Below are 24,997 nucleotides of genomic sequence, written 5' to 3'. Positions count from 1 at the left end.
GTGTGTGTGTGTGTGTGTGTGCGTGCGTGCGTGTGTGTGTGTGTGTGTGTGTGTGTGTGTGTGTGTGTGTGTGTGTGTGTGTGTGTTTGTATAACTAACCCAAATGTCCCCAAAAAGAATAGAAGACATTTCTGTTTATGTTTTATGGACGGTTAAAAAAAAAGATTTTTAGAGATCAATTTCCAATTAGAAAAAGATTCAGGTTGTAGTTAGTTTTAGGATTACACATTTAGAAGTTAGGTTGGGGGATTATTTATATTCTTGAAAAATCTCTATGCACACACGCCATTTTTTAAAGAACTTGGGCCCCCTCCCTACTTCCTTCTGAAACTGGAAACCACACTCTGCTACACCATGATTGATTACTATATTTACCCAGGGTATCTGGGCTAAGCTCAAGAACTTGTTTCCAGCCAGGCCCTGCTCATAGAACACATTTCATCGTAGTGGTTCAATGCCTTGTTCAAGGGCACTTCAGCGGTGGTAATTTTAACGTGTCGGACCGCTGATTCGAACTGGCGACCTTCCGGTATCAAGACCGCTCCGCTATCCGTTCGGCCACCGCTGCCACAATGGGTCTCTTTGTGTGTTTGAGTTGGTTCCAAATGGCACGTACAGGTCTGTAACTGAGTGTACAAATGGAACCATTCTGAGCCTGAGTGTCCAATGGAACATTTGTACAAACTAGACCTGTAGGCCTATGTGCCCGTCGCATCGGCCACCGGCCTACTTGGGAACGATGCAACTTGGGAACCTAATGATATACGTTGTCATAGCACCCGTTTTAACTGTCAGCCGGTGTCCCACATGGAGATCTGTGTATGTGCCTGTGTGTGAAGACTGCAAACTGAAAAGTGTACTTGGCAATCAATTCGGCCCACTGGCAGAGCCTGATTGGTTGAGCCTCGATTGGCTGAGGCAGAGGCTGGAAATTGCACAGGTGAAAGGAGTTGGCCTCATTAGGCCCACTGGCAGAGCCTGGCCCAGGTGAAAGGAGTTGCTGGCAGAGCCTGACCTGGCACTGCACTCCCTGTGGGGGTGTGGAACGCGTGTGTGGAATGTGATGTCGGTGGGTCAAACGGTTCTCGAGTTACGTACGCACGCATACGTACGCACGTACGCAGACTGAGACGTGGCGCATTATATAGTAGATGGAACAAATGGAACATTTGTACACTCAGAGTTATGAGAGTCTTTGAAATGAAAAAGTGAGAACCTGCATGTACAGTACACTAAATGGAATAGAGCCCGAGTACCACAGACGAAAAACAGTCTTAAGTTCAAATTTCATTCTGACCCCTCCACGAAAAGGCCTCGTTGTCCTGAACCCTTATCTATCATTTATACATTATGGATCAATAGTGTGGACTTAGACTGTTATTCGTCTGTGGCATTCTAGTATCATCAGTAACACCTGTGAAGGAAGTAGGGAAGGGTTCCAGAAGTAGGAAGTTATTATTCTGTGTGCCTATAGCGCAATGCGTTGTGAGCTTGCAGATTTGCAATTTTTCGTCTCTAGCCTTACACCATAAAATAATCCTAAAAAGTATCATAAATACATTCACGTTAATTCCATTTATATGTGATAGTAGACACCTTTATGAACACATTTGTGAAGAAAGCTAGTGGTAAGCATTTTTTTGCAGATTTGCCACACATTTTGCTAATTTTCTCTAACTAGATGGGAAGGCGGACTGCCATTACCAAATTGTATGGGTCACAGTGTGTGTGTTTGTGTATAACTAACCCAAATGTCCCCAAAAAGAATAGAAGACATTGTTTTATGGACGGTTATGTGGTTAGTTTTAGGATACACATTTAGAAGTTATAGGTTTGGGTGTGTGTGAGTGAGAGAGAGATTCATAGACAATGTTCTGTAAATGTACTATGCTTGGCAAATAAAGTGATCTTGATGTTGATGAAAATATTAACCAAGTCAAGTCTGACATGCCCAAAATAGAATTGCTAGATTCGAGTTAGGTTACGTTCCTCTGAAAACAAATGTCATCCTTTGTCTGGCATGTTTCCCAGATGATGTGGCATCATGTGGGAGTGGGCAGTGTCAAGCGGCAATTCGATCACCTGAGTGCACTAGACTACTTGTCTGGCAGTGTGACTAGAGGAAGCACCACACCAGACAGGTTTATTTGCCTGTTTTTTGCAATGTCATCTTGCAAAAAAAAGAAAGAAAAAAAAAAAGAAAGAAAAAAACATTTTAGCCCTGCATGATGAACCTCTTCAGTAAGTGCTTTATAAATAAAAATTGTTGTTGTTGTTATAACCTACACATTATCATTATAGGCCTACATCCATACATTCAGAAATATTTTAACAATCTTTATAACAATCTATTATAACAATCTTCTTTCACGCCTCGCTCCCTACGTTCTTGACCTCTGCACTTGTATCTTTCAACATCTCTGTTTCGAGCATTTTATTCTGTACTTTTTCCCAACAACAACAACAATTGGCTATTCTTTGAGACACACAAAACCGTCATTGCTTCATGGGGTGTGTCACATCCCCTTTGGCCTGGCCTGTAGGGCCTGTGTTGTCTATGTCCCTTTGTACCGGTACTCCCCTATCTATGTGTTTCCCCTCACAGATCTATGTGTAGGCGTCGGCCAAGGTTCCCATCTTCCCCAATCATAGATGCATTGGGAGCACCTGATCACTGCTCCCTGGAGCTCTATAAATTAGTTGGTACGGCAGCCATTCTAAAGAGCCCCTCCAGATGACAGCACCCTTTTGTTTGTTTGACTGTATGCCTTAATTGATTTACACACCATTCAACACCCCACACTACATTGATCACACATCCACACTGATATTACTGACTTACACATCCCACACTCTTTTGTTTGAAGATTAAGTTAAGTTATTATACCTTTTGTTAATAAATTATATTGTTAAACGTGTACACTGCCTGCATCCTCCTCCATTTGTCATGGCCCCACGGGCCGGGTTGTCACAGGTGAAAACAATGAACACATTGGAATTGCATTAGGGAATGTACAGTACATACACATGGTTACATTTTATGGGTTGTTTTCATCATATTGCAGCATAATGGTGAAGTATTGCAGACAGTGCAGGTGACTGGAACAACCATTGATGCTAAACTTTCCACAATTCTGCCAATATAATCATATTCTTTGACACATCCGAGTTTTTGCTGGGTCAAAGAATCACGTGATGCTGATCCAATTCTCCTATTCGCTCATTCTCACGAGTTGTGAGCTTATCTGCTATTTTGAAAGTTGAGACACCAGGAGGTTGAGTAGAAAATAACTCTCATCAATACAAAAGTATTGTAAGTAGTAGTAGCTCATTGCTGGCATTGTGACCATTGTTTTACCCCTCCAATACACTATGGCAAAACATACCCACCCCGCCATTCATTACCTGTTGATGACCTCGTTTAAACGACAGGTGGACAGACTGGACAGTACAAGAACCCAACTCTCCCTCCAGAACATCAACTCCGTAGGATAGACCAAGCTGACAGAGTGTATCCGGACTGTGAACTTAACGACACTCAGTGCCAAATTGATGAGGACTATACACTGGTCCAACATGAGACTAACTCTGGAGACGCTCACCCCAACCATGTTCGCTCATACCGATTGCCATTGGCAAGGATCGAGATCTAAGTAGAAGACGGTATGGGACATAGCTGCGGCAGGGCTAATCAAAACCTACAGTGCCGAATTTCATCATATATTTGGCAGAATAAGAGGCCGCGTGTGAGCAGAATGTTACTTAAAAGGGTAAAGAGGGATGGAGGCATGGGGCTCCCCGATTTTCGTCATTACTATTGGGCTGCTAACATCCGGTGTCTTGCCTTTTGGAATCATTTCTACCTTAAGCCTAATTGCCCGGAATGGACATCTCTGGAGCTGAAGTCGTGTAGGGATCTATCACTTCCAGCTATTCTTAGTACACCGCTTGGCCGCCCCCTGCCTGATTCAATAACTAACCCGGTGGTGCGTCATACGCTGAGAGTGTGGGCCCAGTTCAGGAAAACTTATAATTATAGAGACCTCTCCCTGGTCAGTCCTGTTGCTTCCAACCACCTTTTTGTTCCATCAACGCAAGACATGACCTTTCAGAGTTGGCATGGAAAGGGCATCAAATGGTTTAAAGACCTGTTTATAGAGGGGAGCTTTGCATCCTTTGATCAAATTTCAAAGAAATATAGTCTACCTAGACCACACTTCTACAGATTTTTGCAGGCCCGACATTATGTGAGCTCTATACTACCTGACTTCCCTAATAAGCCTAATGCTAACCCTATTGATGAATTTCTGTCTTTTGACCCGACGATTAAGGGCGCCATTTCAATATTATATGATATCATTTCAAATTCGAGGCCAGCGCCCTTAGATAAGATAAAGGCTGACTGGGAACATGATCTGGGCCTCACACTGTCTGATGAAGTTTGGGATTCTATTTTTTCTTCTATACATAAGTCTTCTCTTTGTGCACGACATTGCTTAGTGCAGTTTAAAATAGTCCATAGAGCTCATATGTCTAAGGCTAGACTGGCTAGTATTTATCCTGACGTAACTCCTACCTGTGACAAGTGCAAGAGCGGTGATGCAACTTTGATCCATCAGTATTGGATGTGTCCTAAATTACAACCATTTTGGGGGAATGTGTTCAATACTCTATCCAACATTCTACATCAAAATCTAGACCCAGATCCCTTAGTGGCTCTCCTTGGCACTGCTGGAAGGGATGACCTTCCTCTAACACGCATAGAGTGTCGTATGGTCGACTTTGCCTTGTTGCTCGCTAGGCGTGCCATTCTGTTCAAATGGAAGGATGCTGCCCCGCCCGTGCTCCGTCAGTGGCTTCGTGATATAATGTCCTGTCTTGAGTTGGAGATGTTAAGGTTTTCAATTGCCGGCTCTGAGAAAAAGTTTTACAAGACCTGGGGCCCGTTTATGACATTCTACCACAACACACAAACTGCATAGTGTGCCGTGCCTATGCCTCGGCCAACGCCAAACCACAACAGAAACAAAATCTGCTCTATGAAAAATCTGCTTTTTTATTTTATTATATTTTTATTTTTTGTAATTATGTATGCATGTATTTTGTGTATGTGTGTATGTATATATATATTTTATTTCCTCCAGACTGTTCCGACTATCCTTGGGATTGTGGGTGGGGGGAGGGTGGGATAGGGGATTGAGTTTTATTTTTATATTTTATGTGTCTGTCTAATACTTGCCCCTGGGCTATTGTCGAAAAACCTGAATAAAAAGATTTTGAAAAGAAAGAAAACCTACAGTGCCTGCATGGCAGCCTGGGCCACCCCTGTCATCCTGGAACAGAAAGGACACCAATTGAAGATTACTGCATGGATTACTGACAGTCAAACAGAGTTATCCATAGACTCTGACCTGCTGCCCTGGTCAGCGTTGAGAATGCATTAGACCAGTGGTTTCCAAACTTTTTAGCCCATAACCCAAAAGAGAAATTATACATTACCGCGGGACCCAATTTAGTGAAAATAGCAGATCTACAAGCGCACAATTGCGCGTTTATAATTTATGGAATTCCCTACATTTTGTTTTTATTTGTCAAGACAGTTCTTCGAAAAATCATTTAATTTGGTATTAATTCATGAAAACTTTCCCTTTTTTGGGATTTTTTTTATATTGTTTTTTAATTATAATAATTTAAAACAAAATGTAGGAAACAAAAAAATCACACCCGTGTGAAGTGAGGGGCGCTCTTATCATCTTACAACATCAATGTTTGTGTTAGGGACAAACACATTTCTCTTCATTGTCAATGGTGTTTTAAAACAAACATTGAACTAAAAACAAACATTAAACCTGTATATAGGAGGGGCTAGCGCCCCTCAAAAATTAAGGGACCCATAAAAATGTGTCCGCGACCCACAAATTGGTTCTGACCCACTAGACTACACTAGACCACATAATACGCTCCAGCTGGTAGAGCTCACTGTATCTTCCCAGCAGATGCTGATAGGTTGAGCTATGCCAGAGGCTCGATTTATACTACTGGCACCATACTAGTATGGTACAGTACCTCATAGAAGGCACCATACCATTTACATCGGGCAAGGGTTAGCAATTCCAGGTCATACTGTTTGGCCTATGCAACTCCCCCACCCCATTCAAGCAGCTAACGGAGAAGGTCCTACTGGGGACCCCTTGAAATCGCTGAGTTGTGTACTGTACCTTGACCTCACTCATGCAGTGGATTTCGAGGGGGCCCTGGCCAGACTACTTCCTTCAGTCCAGAATGCCCTTCCCTCTCCATCATGTTCATCTGATCTCATCAAACCCTTAGGCTGAGCTCACACCTTTCATGCAATTGTCTGTGCTCGTTGGGTGTTGTGTCATAGCCACCCAGCGGCCCAATGCATTTCCAATGGAGGTCACATGGTTTGACCCAACATTGTGTTGTGTGAGGGGGAGGGGCGGACGACTGCGCCCCTCCCCCTCACACAACACAATGTTGGGTCAAACCATGTGACCTCCATTGGAAATGCATTGGGCCGCTGGGCGGCCATGACACAACACCCAACGAGCACAGAGAATTGCATGAACCGTGTGAGTGCACCCTTAGATCTCCATATATGGAGCTGACCTGTTCTGACATTCCATATGTTTGTCCCTCCCCACCCGTCCTTCCTCTTCGATGTCTCCCTTTTGATTGACACCTGTCCATTCAAACTCTAGACGGGTCTGCCCCAAAGAGTTCTCAACAGGCCCAAAAATTAAGGCCCGGCCCTACCTTTTCGCCGCCTCACCTCCCAATGTATGAATGAATGGACCATTGTAAAGCGCTTTGAGTGCTTAGAAAAGTTAAAAATGCAATCCATTATCTGCCTGATAATGCATCATGCTTCTTCTATAAAGTATGTAGGCTACAACTGATGGAAATTTAGTTATAGGAATATGGATCTTAATGGGGTCTTGTTAGACTGTTTTAATTTATTATTATATTTGAGTAATACTTCCTCAATTTTGATAGGAAGTGGCAGAGTGAAACTCTGGAAATGTAATAGAGTAAAAGTACTCAAGTCAGAAGGACTGTAAAACCTTATTAAACCAAGTGAATATTAACTTTATCTTTAATGTTATAATGTTAAACTGTAATTCTATATTAATACCTTTAAAGTCATTATATTATAATGGGTGTTCCATCATAAAACCCAGTCAGGGGGCATTTAGAATGCAATTTACCAAAATGGTTATTAAACTTTTAGATTGTTAATGTTATAAGGTTAAGTCTTTTAGATTGTTAATGTTATAAGTTTAAGTAATTTAGCATTAACAGGAATACTTTAGATATTGTCAATGTGAGGTAAATGGTAATAATTTAGAAGGATAATCATTAAAAGTAGTTATAGCCATTTTAAAGATCAAGTAATCAGTATATATTTAGTATAAAACATAAAAGTACTAGGCAGTGGTCAGTTATAAATGATACACACAGAATAGTCAAAATGCATAAAAAAGGCATTTACCTGAAATAATCAATGAAGCAGACACAAGAAATGGAGGAATTAAGGTAAAGTAATTTTAGTTTTAGTCTTAATTTCAGGTTATTTCTTGTTCACAAGTCTCAGATCACAGCCTCTACACAATACAGCAATTTGTCAAAAATCAATCATGGAGGTCCTAGTGTACAATTGTTATGAGTAGGATTATATAGTACAAATTACGTAGGAACAAGTGATGGATAAACACAAGTGTTGTCAATCTGTGATTGGATGGATGGAATAGAAGGCACAGAATTCCAGAATCTTCTCGAAGTTTCGAGACACTTCTCAACGTTCGTTTGTTCCTGACGTCAAAATAACTCCTTATACACACCACCCTGTTTTTCATTACTGCCAGAATGCACCATAGTGACTGAATGTTGGATGTAAACTTGTTTTTCAAATGTTACTATGTTCTGAAATTGGTCAATTATTTCCTTGTTTGAGGGGAAAATAGCTGTCACTGTTTCCTAGAACAACAGCATAGTTCTTCCTGTTCTGTTCAATCCCATCCACAGAAGTAATGAGCATCACGCCTGTCACAGACATGCGCGGAGCAAGTTCAGTCAGGAAACCTCAGTGCAATAGGCCTATCTCACAGCATTTCCCCGCCCCCTTTCCACGCCCCCTTTTGGAGCTAGTGGTGTTATTTTTTTTGCGGTCCATAGGCTTCCATGTTAAAAGAGGTATTTTCACAAGCCACATACTACCGTTTTGTAAAGGTAAGGTTTATTCTACGTATTGTTAGTTGTTATACCATTGTGTTTTCTTCATATTATTATCGGTCTTTGGCATTTTAACATTAGGAAATGTACTTAGATTCTCCAGAGAAAAAAAGTGTAAATGCCTAATGTTAAATGACACCACTATCTACCGGAAGTGGGCGTGGAAATTAAGGGGGCTGTGAGATAGGCCTATCGCTGCCGGCCGTTAATTGGGCCGCCTCATCACGCTCTCATCCACATGATTCACTCAGCCAATCACACACTCACTCCATCTTCATACTGGCTACATAAACTGGAAGGTTTGCACTCTTCCTCCTGCTTGCTTGCCTGCTATATCTGCTGTGCTGCTGTATACAAACCTGCTGCTCACCCGCCTCCACCCAAGCTACCACCTGTCGTTTTGGATCTACTGTTTAGGTACGGAGGATTCGGAGTCCCTATGGCCGGGATGCGCTTCATCTGAGTAGGCCTACCTAAAAAGCAGATCCAATTCATCGCCAAACCATAATAAACATATTGCTTATTTATATTCAATAAATATCTATTCCATCCATTCTTGAGTTGTCCTGACTGAAGTTCATAAAGCTGATCTGCACACATGATGAAACATGAAGTTGGATTGGTATTCTTTCTTTCTTTCTTTCTTTCTTTCTTTCTTTCTTTCTTAATTTCTTTCTTTCTTTCTTTCTTTCTTTCTTTCTTTCTTTCTTTCATTCTTTCATTCCTTAGGGCCATACGTGTCAGGTGTGATTGTCTATTCACACCGTAACATTTGCTGTAGGTCATGTTTATGTCATAAAGAGGTAGTGTAACAAAGCTAATAATTATGAGGAAGAAAAGTATAATTAGAGCACAATGTGCACATCATTTTATTCCAAAGGTGATATACACACGGTCCACAACTAATACATCACATATGATACACACAGTGTCCCCTGGCCCTGTTTCCAGTTCATGTCTGCATGGAAATGAATTTCACTGTTGAATAGACAGTAGGCTATACTGTACCTTGAGCTGCAAAACCAATCATCTTATCGGTTTATGATATATTTCAGGCAAAATGCATGGTGTTTAAATGAATACAACTGTCCCTATAAACTAAATTTACATCATTAATTGTTGAAAACTTGAAATGTAATGTCAAGTTAGTAGAGAGATGGAAGATCGTGTACACACTACACGGTCCATAGTTGCTTGCTCGACAGAGATAGGAGGGAGATGGAAGATAGTGTACACAATATGGCCCAAGTTAGTTGCTTGCTATAAGAATCATAGGACTACAGGGTTCCCAAACTGTGGTGCTTGCACCCTCTGTGGTGCGTGAACGCCCTATGGGGTGCGTGACATGAAAAGGGTAATGATGGTTTTATGGTGTTATTTAACACAACCGGCGAAATCCGGTAAACACTGTTGTAAGGAGATGTATAGAGCAGCTGCATGTCTCTCAATGCAGTGACATTCTGTGATTAGTTGCCATAATCATATTAAAAACATCAGACCAAGCTGAAGTGAGTGGTGCTGTATTGTACTCATGCTGTATTACTGTTCTGTACTGTACACACCCTCCTCCCTGTGTGTGTGTGTGTGTGTGTGTGTGTGTGTGTGTGTGTGTGTGTGTGTGTGTGTGTGTGTGTGTGTGTGTGTGTGTGTGTGTGTGTGTGTGTTAGGCTGCGCAACAGTGACACTTGGTGGTCAACAAACGCTATTTCCGTACTTGGACGGACACGTACGACTACATACAGGGACACGCAGCTGTCTATAGGAGTGGCTAGCACCACTCAAACATTATCATTTTCAGCCAAATACGAGACTGAGCGTTGGGGGGGTGCGTTAGCTAGGACAGGAGGTAACAGGGGGTGCACGGCCAAAAAAATGTTTTTGTTTTGTTTTATAATGTGTGTTTTGTTTTGAGTTATAATGTTTTTAAAGCATATTCGTCTTATTAGCCAATAGCCAGGGATCCTTTTAACAACCCTTGTGAATTGCATTTAACAATACCCTTCCCTGTTTGTGGAATGTGTACTAACTGGTTTAGCTACGGGGACATAATTCCCAGCAACGGTTTTTCTTCACATTTCTTTCCTTGTGTGAAGTTCAAAAAAAACATTCAAATTAATTCCAAGGAACAGGTAACCCAAGTGATGAATGTTAAGTGACACAACTTTATTATTATTTATACTGTGGATCATGTCAAGCGTGCGAGAGAGATTGATCTCACTCAATTACTAAAGGAGAGATCTTAAAGTTTAAGATCTCTCCTTTAGTATTTGAGTGAGATCAATCTCTCTCTGTAATCATGCATTGCCATACTTAACATACTGCCATACTTAAGGCCTACTGCAAGCAGCATGCCTTCTTGCATGCCGACTAGTTGTGCAGTAGGGATGGGATGATAATTGTTATTATCATTTATCATGATAGAAAAACACTCACAATAATTGTATCGCAGAGATTTTAATTTGCGTTGAACAGTGAAAACTGAAGCAAACCTGGAAGCAATATTTTCATGAACAAAGAAATCACGCACACAGCTCTTGCTACAATGCACAATAATCGTGACATTTCATATTGTCCAATCCCTAGTATTGTGTGTACAAAACGTTATCTTTTTGTGTTCTTTCAATTCCCACAGCATTCAAATTGCTTATGGATTGGTATAACTTCTCTGGGCCGGCACTGATTATGTCAACACTAATACTTGATAAAATAACTCTGAGTCCTCACAAATGGACACTTACAGGTTTGTAACTCTGAGAGTGCACTCTCAGAGTTACACAAAATGACATTCCAACAGTCTATAGATGAGGTGTGAGGGCAAACCAAAGTGCTCTTGATAGGACGTCTCTGGGACAGGCAGGCGTTGATCTTGGATGGTAGGGCTGTGATGGAGATCGTTCAGTGCACGTAAGGTGCGGAGGTCGAAGCTGCTCTGGTACTCCTCATACTGATGGAGTCTTACTCTGTGGGAATGAACACAAGGAATAATTAGATAACAGTGTGTCACGGTTTGCAGGTGTTAGGACCCAAGTGCAGGAACTCAAACTCAGAACTCAAACAAAGTCAGGAGAAGAAGATCACATAAACTGGACTTTACTTGGTAAATGACATAGGTCCTAGGATAACAGAAGTACATATATAGAACATAGAATCTGACACTAACTTAAGATCCAGCACCGAACACACACAAGGCAGAGTTCACCCAACCTGGCTCAGCTGGTCCCCACCACAGGTGATGGCAGAGGAGCAGGACATGGGAGAGGCAGAGGAAAATCATGGGCAAACAGGGAGGGTCTCAGGACGTGACCATGAAAATGACCTCCCGTACTCAGAATGACGGGGGTGGAACATGGAGATCCTCAGGTAGGTGGGGCAGGATGTGGGAAGTGGCCAGCAAGGGCTATGGTGTGGGTCAGGAGCAGAGGGCACATGCTGGTCATCAAGGGAGAGAGGACATCAGAGCGTCGGTCAGCCAGGGCTCTGGCGCGGTTCATCAACAACACGCTAAACGGGCACAAGCTGGTCGCCGCCTCATCAGGGAGGAGGGGACATCAGGATAATGGCTAGCCAGGGCTCTGGCGCGGTTCATCATCAAGACGCTCAACACAGAGCAGAGGACACAAGCTGGTCATTAGGTTAGGTAGGGCTCTGCACACAGTGCACAGGCTGGTCATTAGGTTAGGTAGGGCCCTGCACACAGTGCACAGGCTGGTCATTAGGTTAGGTAGGGCTCTGCACACAGTGCACAGGCTGGTCATTAGGTTAGGTAGGGCCCTGCACACAGTGCACAGGCTGGTCATTAGGTTAGGTAGGGCCCTGCACACAGTGCAGCTGGTCATTAGGTTAGGTAGGGCCCTGCACACAGTGCACAGGCTGGTCATTAGGTTAGGTAGGGCCCTGCACACAGTGCAGCTAGTCATTAGGTTAGGTAGGGCCCTGCACACAGTGCACAGGCTGGTCATTAGGTTAGGTAGGGCCCTGCACACAGTGCACAGGCTGGTCATTAGGTTAGGTAGGGCCCTGCACACAGTGCAGCTGGTCATTAGGTTAGGTATGGCCCTGCACACAGTGCAGCTGGTCATTAGGTTAGGTAGGGCCCTGCACACAGTGCACAGGCTGGCCTCCCAGGTCACGCAGGCAGGAACACAAGAATAACATCAACTGGATTTAACAGGAGCAGGATTGTGGGGTTGGGTCCCCAAGTCTCAGGAAGGCAGGAAGTTAGGATACTGGACAGTGACATCAGTTGGGGAGCACAGAGAGAGAATGGCCAAGGTGTGGACTGTTCAGCGCTGGGTCCAATTTAACTTACTGTTATGGTTTGCATGTGTTAGGACCCAAGTGCAGAAACTCAGAACTCAAACAAAGGCAGGAGAAGATCACATAAACTGGACTTTACTTGGTAAATGACCAAAAGTACATATACAAAACCCAATCACCCAACCTGGCTCCGCTGATGTGTGTGTGTGTGTGTGTGTGTGTGTGTGTCTGGATTAAGAGCGTCTGCTAAATGCCTAAATTGTAAATTGTAAATTGTAAATTGTAAATTGTGTGTGTGTGTGTGTGTGTGTGTGTGCGTGCGTGCGTGCGTGCATGCATGCGTGTGTGCATATAGGTGCCTGCCTGTGTGTGTGCGTGTGTATATATACATGTACAGTATATACAGTGACGTCAACTCTGTGGGGGCTGGAGGGCTTGTGCCCCTGTGAAGAATTTGTAACTCCTCTTTTGTCCTGACTCCTAACTGTATCTATCCAATAACATGCGATAGAGACATAGCATATTGTCATATAGTAACATAGTGTGATTGTGTGTATGATAATAATGATGTTTCCTTTTTACAAAAATAGCAAAAAATATATAATATATTTTGGGCTAACAGCGAATGCTGGGTTCTGTTTGAATACTGTAAAGATTTTTTGTCAAACTACAGTATTCAAGATGATTTGGCCTGGGGTGGCTGGGGAATCAACACAGTGCAAGAGCACCCTCTTTAGGAGGCATATAGAAACACCTTATAATAGGCCTACACTTCGATTAAAAAAGGCTGCAGCCTCTTGCAAGTGTAAATGGCAAAAGATGATGTTGCAGTTGACAGGTTCTCTTTTAAATTAATCGTGCAGGTCTTCAGATAAAACATTGGCTTGACATAACAAGAATATTGTATTTTAAATTAAAGCTCTGTGCTGCAGAAGACAAGTCTCATACGTACATTATCCCCCACCCGAATACAATTCTATGAATACAGAATTGCATTTGATTCTCATAGCAACAACCTAGTAGACTAGAGAAGCAGGATACTTTCTCCTTACCCAGAATGCTGTGAGTGTACAGTGTGGACTCTAGCTAGTTGTCCTGGGTATATCCCCCACACATCCTTCCCCTGGCGAGATACTCTAGAATACAGATAGAAAGGTGAATTAATAAGGAATGATGAGCAGATCTATTTATGCCAATGTCAAGTCACAGTGACTTGACCTAATCCTTTTTACCCCGTTGAGGGGTATAGGGCGTTCATCAGAGCTCTCCACTTTCTTCTGGGCCTCAGCTTTTGCTTCCTGCCAGCTCACTCCGATGTTCTTTGGGTATTGGAGAGTGGAACGTCTCCAGTTGTTTCTCTGCCTACACACTGTTTCCTCTTTCCCTGTGGATTGTAGTCCAGGGCCTGTCTTGTGATATTACTTGTGTCCTAAGGGTGTGGCCTATACAGTTTGAGTCAAGTCATGCTACGAAGCGTTGAATTGTTGTCTGGTGGAATAACCAGACTGCTGTTAGGACAGGGTTTAGTGTCTTACTGCAGGGACATGTATACTGGGTGAACTGTGACGCGAAACAGTAACCTTCTGATTATCAGACAGCTTCCCTCTAAACACGACCGCCCCCAATGGCTCAAAGAATTGCAGATTGAAAGTGATTAAAGGGTCCCATGCACTGGAAACGCCACTCCTCCTGGCTTCTCCTTTATAAGAAACACTATACTGAAGATATGTAGGCCTACTATAAGTATGAACCCCCTATGAAGGACCCCAGCCAACGATGCGCTTATAGGGTTTAAGTCGTTGAAAATTGTACAATGATGTCACTGTGATCTTGGAGCTACTGTCAATCATTTTCATACCAGCCATGGAATAATGGTCTGTTGAATTGAAAGGTGGTGTTTCATTTCAAAATCACCTATACATTATTTGAAGAAAATAAACAGTATAAATCAATAGAAAAATAATTATTGTTTTTAATTGTCATTTTGTAATGTTCTTACTTGGCCTCTCCGCCGAGCTGGCTTGCACCCTGTCTCTCTCTGAACTCATGCAACCTCAGTGCTACTCCAGGTCCTGTCATTTTCAAGGCGTTCTCTGCAGTAGATAAAACATAGTCATGAAGGCGTCCTGTCCCAGTGTTCAAGAGATGCTGCCTTAATGCCTCAATGTATTATTAAGGCTGTGTGTTCACCTGCACCAGAATCTGACAAAAAGTATTTACTCTACTCCAAATGTACAGCAATCACCTTTTCAAATCACATTTCAAAACAAGAAGAGAGTTCTCTTATAGGATTTATCTTGCACAACAAAATCTACAACATTTCTGTAAAGAATGAACAGCGGTTTTCCCTGCAGAAGTTAGAGGGGAGAAAAAGAATGGACAGTAGCTGCCTATTTTACTGCCATAACAAAGACAGAGAAAGGTCAAGGTGACATATTCCCTACCTGTGAATCCACAGTGAGTTTAGACCTTTTCCACAAAGTGGATTTGATGAGACTAAGCTGACACCATTTTAAGTCAGTTCTTCACTTTTCTACATTCTTTTGCTATCTTTTCTTTTTACTTCCCCCCTTATATATGCTCTCTTTCAGATAACAGACTCTGCAAGAGATATAGTCCAGAGAAATACAACACTAGCAACGTTCACAACAGAGCAAACTGACACTGATAGCAACGGTCACCTCTGAAACACGCACGTCACACACACGCGCACAGGCACATGCACACACACGCACATGCATGCACAATGTCTATGTAAAAGGCTGCTGTTTCTGTTTACTAGGACTATCGACTAGTCATGCTATAGCCACCCTCTCATGTAAAATGATAAATAACTCTTTGTCTGCCTTTAATAATGTCTGAAAATCATCATGCGTTTACTGATTTACGGGTTAAACAGTTGCTGTTTATCTTGAGTTGAAACATAATTTGCATCCAGAGTCATAGGTCACACAACTTTACATTCCTGGTCAAAGCATCTTTGGGCTTTGAGTACTGTAGGTAAAAAGAGGGGGAAAAGCAGATCTAAAAGCTCACAATGCATGGCAATATCTTATGTGAGCTTTTATTTTAGATTGTCAGACTATTTCCTACATCATTTTGATTTATTTTTATACGCCAGAGGTGTTGGGTGTCTCAGTATTGTCGTGTGTATGGGAGAGGTTCTTGACTTCATTAAGCGAGGTGATATTGAAGAGGCTGTGGATGTATAGTAGTTAATTTGAGTTGTCAGCTGTTGGGTGGGGGCAAGGAACTGTGATGGGGACATTGTGCATTTGTTTGTTTGTTTAACTGAATGTAAATGTGTTTCTTTTGGTTTGTTTGCTTTGTATTCATGGACATATCCTGGTGTTTCGTTGAAGATTTTGTTTTAGTGTTTGTGCTGCCATTTGGGTGTATGGGTGTATATGTGAATAATTGCTTTGAGAATACTATGTTGTAAAGAAAAATCAATAAACATATGTTTTAAAAAAAAGTATTGTCGTGTACTGTACTGTACAAGTAGCCTATTAGGGTTAGCTGCTGTCATCCCTATGGGAACACACACACCGCACCCGCACATGCACACCCCCGCAGGCACAACTCATATTTGTTTGTACAGCACATTTCAACAAGGCAATAATAACATTGTGACATTTTTTTATTATGTGGATCTTGGAATCAACAAACAAAGAAAAGCGTGGCTTTTACAAAAAATATTTAGAAAATTAAGCATTGAGACATTTTTACTTTAAGAGTTATTTTCTTACCAGAGACCACCTTTACCATAGTGGGTGCAATCATTACCATTTAAATTATATAAAAGCTCATTGACTGAGACCCAAGAGAAAAGCTGCCCTTTGTTGCTCCACACACACACACACACACACACACACACACAACTAACACTAACCACAACAATGCCATGTCTCAGAAACAACTTTATATTAAGTAAATTGTAAGGGCTTTCTGATGGTACCGTATACAGTGTCAACGTTGGGCATTTAAACTAAGTATAATGTCCTATCCTCATCTTCTTTTCTAGTGTGTGTGAGTGAGCGAGTGTGTGTGACTGTGGAGGAAAGTGGGGGGTGTAGACTAGAGAGTAGACAGCAACAAAAGCCGGAGACCAACAAAAGCGCCTGGATGGATGGATGGATGGATGGATATGAGGAGAGGGAAGTCGCTCCGAAAATCTGCCTGCTATACGTGACGTCACGAGATTTCCTCAGAACCAGCCAGGCAGCTTGTGTGTGTCGGAGCCGGAGAGGAGAGGAGAGAGAGCTGTGTGTCTGACTGTCTGTTTTTCTTTCTGTCTGTCGCTGCGATCAATCCCTCACTCACTAATAATAAAACAACCTCCAGAGAAGGCAATCGCGTCCATCCGCAGCCATGGATCCATCGCTGTCTTTCTTCTTCTATTCGGATCACTGAGCCAGCGCTCCATCCCTCCCGACATTACCCTGCCTAGGCTGCCTGCCTGCCTGCCTGCCTGCCGCGTTGGATGCTGGAGCGCCCATAGGGAGGGGGGTGTCCCTATCCTTCTTCTTCGACTAAGGTAAAGACCCAATAATAACAATAATAATACAATAACGTGTTATAATAATAATCCGCAGCATGGGTGATAAAAAAAAACGCCAGCTGTTTATTGATCGTATGCCGGGTCGGTCCGTTATTTTAGCATGAGGGCGTGTTTTTTTTTCTCTTGCCTTCATTCTTTTTTTCTAAAAAAAGAAAGAAAGAAAAAAAACCAAAAACAGAATGGATGGGTGGGAGCTGTGGTTAGCATCATGCTAGCAGCTAACTGCTGCTGCTTGCTTGCTGCTGCACGTCATTTGTAAGTTTTGGGATGCGGCGCTGCCTGGGATGCGATGCTGCCTGCCTGCCTGCTTGCCCTGCCTGACTGGCTGCTGCAGAGGGAGGGAGGGGTGCAGCCAGCCAGGCAGCCAGTGCTGCTGCTACCATGATGTCTGGCCTCGGCCCATCTCTGTATCCCTCTGCGCCTCCGGCAGGCAGCAGGCACCCCCCGCACCCCCTCCTCCCACCCATCCATGATCCATCCATCCATCCATTCATCCACCCCAAAAACACAACGCAGTGATGGCACACATCATTAAAAAAAAAACACCGGCTCCAGCAATGATTGAATATGTGGATGAAAAGAAGAGGCACCATCATCATCACCATCATGTCCAAAGGCACACACAGCCCTGTCAGTTAGCCTGCTAGGCTATCTATGTTAGCCTGCTTTAGCATTCCTCGCTAGCTCATTGGCTAGCAGCATCGCATCCATAGTACTATAATAAGCCTGTCAACATCACACACGGGCCAACTTGGCGTTGCTGGTTAATTTCCCAACATCGTTTTTGACATTCTCTTTTTGTTAAGCGTGTATAATATTTGATCATTGGAGTGCTCATGAATCATGATAGAAACGTGTATATTTGCTCCTCACCTAATATAAACATTAATGGAGCACGCCAAGCGGATGTTATTATGTAACAGATGACACCACACGCCCTTGAAACAAAAGCTCTTGTTTCGGTGTTGTGTTTGTTTTGTTTATGCTGTGCTGCCGCAAGGACTGATCATGCCCAATAAACGATTGACAGGGATGTTTCTGTTTACATAGACACTGCTCTGGACTGTTTAATGCCTTCTTAAAAATAGACCGCCGTCTCTCGTGTCAGCCATTGTTTTTGTTGTCATTGGATGAGCCCATTTGTTGTCGCCTTCTCCCTGCTATCATGTATCCTCTCTGAGCTGCACAATATGCGTTGAGCATCTTTTATTGTTATAGGTAGGCTAGTTAAGTTGATCTTGTATAAGTTTTTGTGTGCCCTGACTGTTTGGGACATGTTGGCAACACAGCATTTATCACACATTATGGGCTTTGAATTTAAAAAAAAAACAGAGTGGTAGCTTCCAATTACATTATTGGGCCAGAATAGCCTTAAATGTATTTGCAAGAATTTAAGGTTGATATGACATGATAAATCATAATGTTACTTAGCGTACATCTTGGAACGAGAGATACTTTAATCCCCAGGGAAAACTAAACATAAGTTTATTTCTGCTTGTCAGTTGCTTTTGACATCCTTTTATTGACAAACATGTTATATTTTATTTGCATAACAAATTAACTGCTTTACATGATTATGCAGTTTTAAAAACAGCTATATATTTTTTTCCCCCCAAGTGGTAGCTCTGACCTTGGCAATAGCAGCAGGTTGTCTGTGCCCTCCCATTGAAGAATAATCCGTAGGCGACTCTAGAGTCAACGCAAAGTGGCCATGTATTCCTTTAAGAAAGCCAGGAACCACTTTGGATCAGCACTTTTCGACAGAGAGAGACGGAGACTGGGGCGGGAGTGGTATATAGGGAGAGGACGGAGACTGGGGCGGGAGTGGTATATAGGGAGAGGAAAGGGGAAGAAGTGGGACGGTGGGTGGGGAGAGGGAAGACGGGAAGTGTGTTCTGGGTCTTAACAATGACTCTGGGTCTCATGTAGGCTAAGTTGTTTGTAGGGGAACACCAGAGAAGGGAGGGAGCAAAAGAACGATCTTTTGACTTTTTCTTCGTTTTCTTTCTACTCTGTCCCTCTATTTCCTTCCAGACTGAGTCACTGCAGGACAGCCCTGAACAGAAGAGAGAGAGAGAGCGAGAGAGAGAAGGGAAAAGTGATTGTGAGAAAGAGAGTGAGTGAATGTGTAACATTCAGGTGTGTGCCTCGAGTGACAGCGGAAGTGAGAGTGGTCTGAGGGAAGAAGAGACGGCGAGGAGAGGGAGGGTCCCACGGAGAGGGAGAGGCAGGAGGGAAGTGGAGAAATAATATATATATAAAAGAGAAAGTCAGGTCAGAGAGAAGGAAAGAGAAAGTGATTGTGGGGGAATAGAGATTGCAGAGAGCAGGTGGAGAGGTTCAGGTAAAACGCCGGACAGGAGTGAGAGAGAGAGAGAGAGAGAGTGGATTATAGAGGAGTACAGCGAGGGTGACAGTGGGCGTGTGTCTAGGAGGTAGACGGAGGGACCCGCTGACCCGGCATCACCCTCGACCCCCCCCACCACCACCACCCCTCCTCCTCCGGCTCCGGGGTCACACCATCAAGAGAGGTGACGGGGAGAAGGCACCATGAGCGACCAAAACGTTGTCAAGGAAGGCTGGGTCCAGAAAAGAGGTCAGTGCATTTGTGTGTGTCCGTCTTTGTCACCAAGGCTTCATGTATGTGTTTTGCGTTGTCATGTCGTGTGTACCCAACTACCCATGAGTAATAGTATACTGCTTGGTATGCTAGTGTACCTGTATGAGACGTGTTAAGTCTTTAGTGTGGCTGCCAAGTTTGTCTACTTATGTAAGTGATTCTCAACAAGGGGTCTAGGGACACCCATCCTTGAATGGGTTCCAGGGAATTCCCAGCTAAATGATTAATAGTTCATGTTCACCATTATTATATGTATTGATCCAAGTTCATGGAATTCTGGACCAAATAAACAGATCATATCGGACATATTAGACATGATTTCTCATGTAAAATCAGAAAAGGTTGAAAATCAGTGATCTCTACATTATCTGCTTCGATGGCAGTGTGTGACCAGCTGTCATTATTTTAGATGGCTGAAGATCACATATCCTATTTAATAAAATATTCATATTTGCAGGTGATTTATTTTTTAATTGACCATGTGTTATTCTGAGCATGGGTGTTTAGTTGTTTGTGTACTTGCTGTAGTATGTGTGTGGCTGTTGACTGGCAGGCATGGGGGGAAGTTCCTTCTGTGCCACTATGAGCACACAGAGGATGACTTAACACCCTGGTTCCTTCCTCCTTGGCCCCCACGGCTCAGTGAATTGTTCTGTACACCTCAGCCTGCTCTCACAATAGAGGCCTTGAGTAGAGCTGCCAAACCTTTGCGCCCGATCCTGAGTCCTAGATCGCACATCATCGATATGACCGATATTTGTATCAACAGTAAAGTGCAAAATCTTGATATTTGACTACATTTTCATTTCTTTTAAAAGATTTATTTAATGGCTACATTTTCAATTTGAGGATGATTAACCTATAAGCAAACAAATAACTTTTGGATAGAAAACAATATTTCAATTAAGAATATATTTAACTGTAATTATACATAATTACACAAAATTAAATGCTTTATTTATTTAACCACTTAAGCCCTATTTAAAAACAAGTTCTAAAATAGGCAACGTACAAGCTCAATCTACAAGCGCACAACACGTTGCGATGTTACACGTGTGCTTTTTAAAAAGGTAAAACATCGGGACACATTGGCTGCATAATTGCAGATAACGATGTTGTCAAGAAGTGAAATAATAGCTGATATATCAGCCAAATATATCAGTCGGGCTCTAGCCTTGACGTCTAAAACCCTTCTCAATGGCTGTTTTGAAGTACCTTTATTTCATACAGAAGGATGGTCTTTCTGCTTTCTTTGTCGCACCTCCAACGGTGCCATGGCGGACTATATGACCTCTGTATTTTCTGTTGTGTGGTGTGGTCAATAATTATGAATAGGATACAAATATTGGCCCTGAGTCAAGCCTGTTGTATGCTGCTATTTGACAACAAATTTGAAGTACCCTGTTGTACTGTAGACAAATATCCTTTCTCACACAAACGGTTTTCAGAGTAAGCTTCATCCTGCAAGAAGGTCTGACTGACAGTAATGTTGTCCTCTCCATAAAAGACACAAAGGTGACATACTGTACTGCAGATGTGTGGACACAGTCTGTCTTCCCTCAGATAATATTCCAAAAATCCAAATATCAGGACCTGATTGGGCTATTCCTATCTGTTGAACCTACATGATTAAAATTAACAGAAAAGCACAATTTATAATCATCTCAAAGAAAACCCGCCTCCTCAGGCATAATGGCAACCAAGGGAAATACACAGGGAAGTTATAGATTATATCTACCAGTAAGACGCCTAAGTGCACGCATCCGCCTCGTTGACGGCAGACTGCTGGGCGAGCGCTGGCGCTTTGGCATGGGGGGATCAGATCAACATGGAATGAATTCTGTACTGGCCATATAAGGAGCATGTCTTGAGTGTACAGGGTTTGATGTGCCTTCATTTTCGGGCCCTGTTGAGAACTCTACTTTTCGCCGGCTGCCGGGCACGGCTGCACTAACTAATAACAGCTTCTGACATGTATCCATATATGAGATCTAAGGGTTTGAGGTCAGATGTGGAGTTGCTGGCCAATATTGATGACATCAGGGATCTCCATGGGATTTAATTGCGACAGCAGATTGCATTTACTATGACATCAGATGTCATAGTGATGGCACGAGACCTGGGCACCATACAGTATATGGGGGCTTTCCCATGTATGGGGAGTTTGAGTGATACACTGACTGACTGACGGGAATTGCACGTTTTCATAGTAAATGAAAAAAGTAAACTAAATTGGTTAACATTTTTCACAGTTGACCATCAAAACCGATTTTGAACAAGATTTGGTTTAGTCTAGCAAACATCTACAACATGTTGCTATAACAATTGAATTGTTCTATTGATATTGATGTTCTTTCAGATTAGTGCCCATAGAGGCAAAAGTGTCAAACTGGGTTGGATCATTACAGCAGAAATAGGATGCATTCTGAGGATTGCCACATGCAATGTAGAACATTTTCTTTTTTCACAGAGTATATCATTTATTAAATCGTCTCTGTCGGGACAGAAATCTCGTATCTTCATATTATATATTATTTTTTTTAAACGAATGTCCTACTTCATAATACAAGAGTGTTGCACAAAAGAAGTGAAAATCTACAGCTCACAACACCTATTTTACAATTTTTGTTCTAACAATAATAAGAAGGAACCGGTTTTGGACATACAAGGTTTCTACCTGACAGCGACGATATGCTTTTTTTAATCTGTCTCCTCTGTCAGTGTTGCATTAGTCTTTGTAGCAGGGGGCCCTTCTCCGTAATGTTCCATTTGTTCCCCAAATGTGGTCCAATAATGTGCAGCGGTAGTACAGGGTGCAGTGCTTAAAACTACAGACAACATTGATATTTTGATATTATGAATGACTTGACATTGGGGTTACGTGTCTTTCTGTTTCACAGTGGAACTGCTACTTTAACATATCTGTAACGGTTTTGTGGTGGTTTTATTCCTGTGGCGGCGTGCAACTTAACATTCGATTACTGATGAAATGAACACAGACTAGAGTAGATAGCTGTCTTCTAACAAGTGGTAACTGTATTGTTCCCAAGTGTAACAATTCTTTAGGACAGTCTGCATTCTCAGTAAAGGGGCAAACCTTTGGAACTCCTTGCCTACGGGTCTAAAACTAGAGACGGATGGTAATGTGTTCTACAGAGGACTCAAACTATGGTTGAAATCAAATCAACTGTATTCACATGTACAGTTGGGTGCCACCAATATTGTCCATTATCATTTGACCCATTTAGGCCTGACCTCAAAATTTAAAAAAATCCTTCTAAATCCTCCAGTTTTCTGAAATAAATATTTTCACGATTTTTCAAAAATAGCAGACCTACAAGCTCGTAGTGCGCCACTCGGTGGCGCGCTATGAGCTTGTAGATCTGCTATTTTTCAATAGCTAAATTATAACATAATGTTTAAAACACCAAAAGGGGTTTTGCGCAGATCACGCAAACCTCAGCAAAAAGAAAAGGACAATATCGATGGCCTCCAACTGTATAGTGTCTGACTGGTTACCCGAGTGATCATGTTTACTTTTGTTTTATAGAACAATGTAATATTATAAGTTTGTTATAAAATATTACTAGTATAATATATTATTAGATTAGATGCATCTACATGTATTTTCTGCAAACGATTGTTTTTAGTTTAGGTACAGTAGTACAAATTTGTATAGAAAGGCCTAACCAGGGACTGGGGTTGCAAATTAGCCGTGGCTATATACCCTATGTACGCAAGGTACATAAACGCAAGGTTTCATGTTTTTATAACTTGATACATTGCTTTATGTATTGTCCCTGTTAAATAAACGTATAAATTAAAAAAATGGAACAGTGAACTCACCATTAGAGATGTCCCGATACTGTATCGGTATCGGAAAAGTATCTGACCTTTTTGGTCATATCGGGTCTTATATTCCTTATATTCCTTAATGTTAACGAAGTCCACACCCACAACACCAGAGGGAGTGCAACGAACCATGTACAACCCAGATTCGGCACAAACAAGGGACTAAATTATTTTCGCTCCTATGCCACCAAAATGTGGAACGCCCTACCAACTGTCATTAAGACATGCGAATCCCTTGACTCTTTCAAAACCGCTCTCAAAGGGCACCTACGGACGGCTGCAATTCGAAACTGGCCCCTGTAAAATCGGAATCCCTCAAACACGAACGCAAGGACAACACAAGAGACGGTCGCGGCCACACAGCCAACTCAAGGTATGGCCACTGAGCCAACTTGGGGACCCAACGCAGCTCCTCCAAGGAAAACAAACAAATTAACGGAGCTGAACGTGAATCCCCCCCACCGCCCACCCCTTTTTTTCCCCCTCACTGTATATGTTTCTTTTCCCTTTTTACCTCCTTTATGATGAATTCCTGTTCTGTCTGTAGAAGTGTCTATTTGTACGTCTCTAAATGTTTTGATAATTTGAACATGGTGGACCCTATTGGAAACAAGTGTAATGCTTAATTGGGTCGTCCACTCACAGTTAACAGCCTTTGTATTGAGTTTGTGCTTGAAATGTACTGTAATTCTGCAAACTGTTAATAAATTCTTCAATCAATCAATCAAATCGGCAAATATGCCAGTCTAACCACCTATCCGATACAGGGGCAAGGGGTTGACACTATGGCAGGTAAATAAAAGTCTGCTATTAACAACACAAGATAAAATAAGTAATTTTCTTTTTTTTATTATTATAAATATTATTCTCTGGTATTTGGTATCGGCTAACACAGAAATTGTGGTATCGGGATCGGAAAAAAACATATTGGGACATCCCTACTCCCAATAAGTGGATGTTCCATGGCGATAGTGCATACATACATACATACAGTACTTACCATCTACAGTAGTGGTTTTAACTCTGTGTGATGCTGTTTAACTAAACATACATTATAAGCCTTTTCATTCTTTTGAACCGGCATACTACATTCTGGTTGCAACCGTACTGTCTGTATATGCTTCACTAATGAAATGCCCTCAGCTTTCAGGTGCTGCCTGTGTATCACTGTATGTACTATGTTGTCAATATATCTCAGGCCTGCAATGTCACAGAGACAAATTCCCTCCTCCGTACAAGAATTTGTCTTGGCGACACTGAGCTAATGCAGGTGATTTTGTTTGCTGAACGAAAGCTGTTTGTGTTACTTCCTCTTGGCAGGCGAGTACATCAAGAACTGGCGACCACGCTACTTCCTGTTGAAGACGGATGGTTCCTTCATAGGCTATAAGGACAAGCCACAGGACGCTGACCTGGCCTATCCTCTCAACAACTTCTCTGTAGCAAGTAAGAAC

The 24,997-nt window shown here is 42.3% G+C and overlaps 2 protein-coding genes across 2 annotated transcripts in view; one reads left to right on the top strand and one right to left on the bottom strand.

Annotated features, from left to right (window-relative positions):
• Positions 1-10,560: 10,560 nt before the first annotated feature.
• On the bottom strand, positions 10,561-18,843 carry LOC306922069 (protein SPMIP3). The gene is made up of 4 exons (XM_079499458.1): positions 18,702-18,843; positions 14,510-14,603; positions 13,563-13,646; positions 10,561-11,213 (listed from the first exon to the last, which is right to left on the bottom strand). Exons 2-4 carry the CDS (start codon positions 14,587-14,589, stop codon positions 11,024-11,026), a joined length of 354 nt encoding a protein of 117 aa, XP_079355584.1. The 5' UTR covers positions 14,590-14,603; positions 18,702-18,843; the 3' UTR covers positions 10,561-11,023.
• The window catches only part of akt3b (v-akt murine thymoma viral oncogene homolog 3b), a 25,135-nt gene continuing 16,811 nt past the window's right edge, over positions 16,674-24,997 (top strand). The window contains exons 1-3 of the mRNA XM_079499457.1: positions 16,674-17,047; positions 19,106-19,667; positions 24,864-24,989. Of these exons, the coding sequence (XP_079355583.1) occupies positions 19,622-19,667; positions 24,864-24,989 (172 nt within the window). The 5' untranslated portion in view covers positions 16,674-17,047; positions 19,106-19,621. The remainder of the gene's footprint in view (positions 17,048-19,105; positions 19,668-24,863; positions 24,990-24,997) is intronic.

Source organism: Electrona antarctica (genome assembly GCF_951216825.1).
Source record: "Electrona antarctica genome assembly, chromosome: 4".
Classification (NCBI taxonomy): Eukaryota; Metazoa; Chordata; class Actinopteri; order Myctophiformes; family Myctophidae; genus Electrona; species Electrona antarctica.
This window is presented reverse-complemented; position numbering and strand designations above follow the sequence as displayed.

Coding starts and splice junctions, on each gene's coding strand:
- LOC306922069 (XM_079499458.1), bottom strand. CDS start 14,589: ATGACAGGACCTGGAGTAGCACTGAGGTTGCATGAGTTCAGAGAGAGA. Junction 13,647..14,509: donor CAGCTCGGCGGAGAGGCCAA/GTAAGAACATTA, acceptor TCTGTATTCTAG/AGTATCTCGCCAGGGGAAGG. Junction 11,214..13,562: donor GTACACTCACAGCATTCTGG/GTAAGGAGAAAG, acceptor TCATTCCCACAG/AGTAAGACTCCATCAGTATG.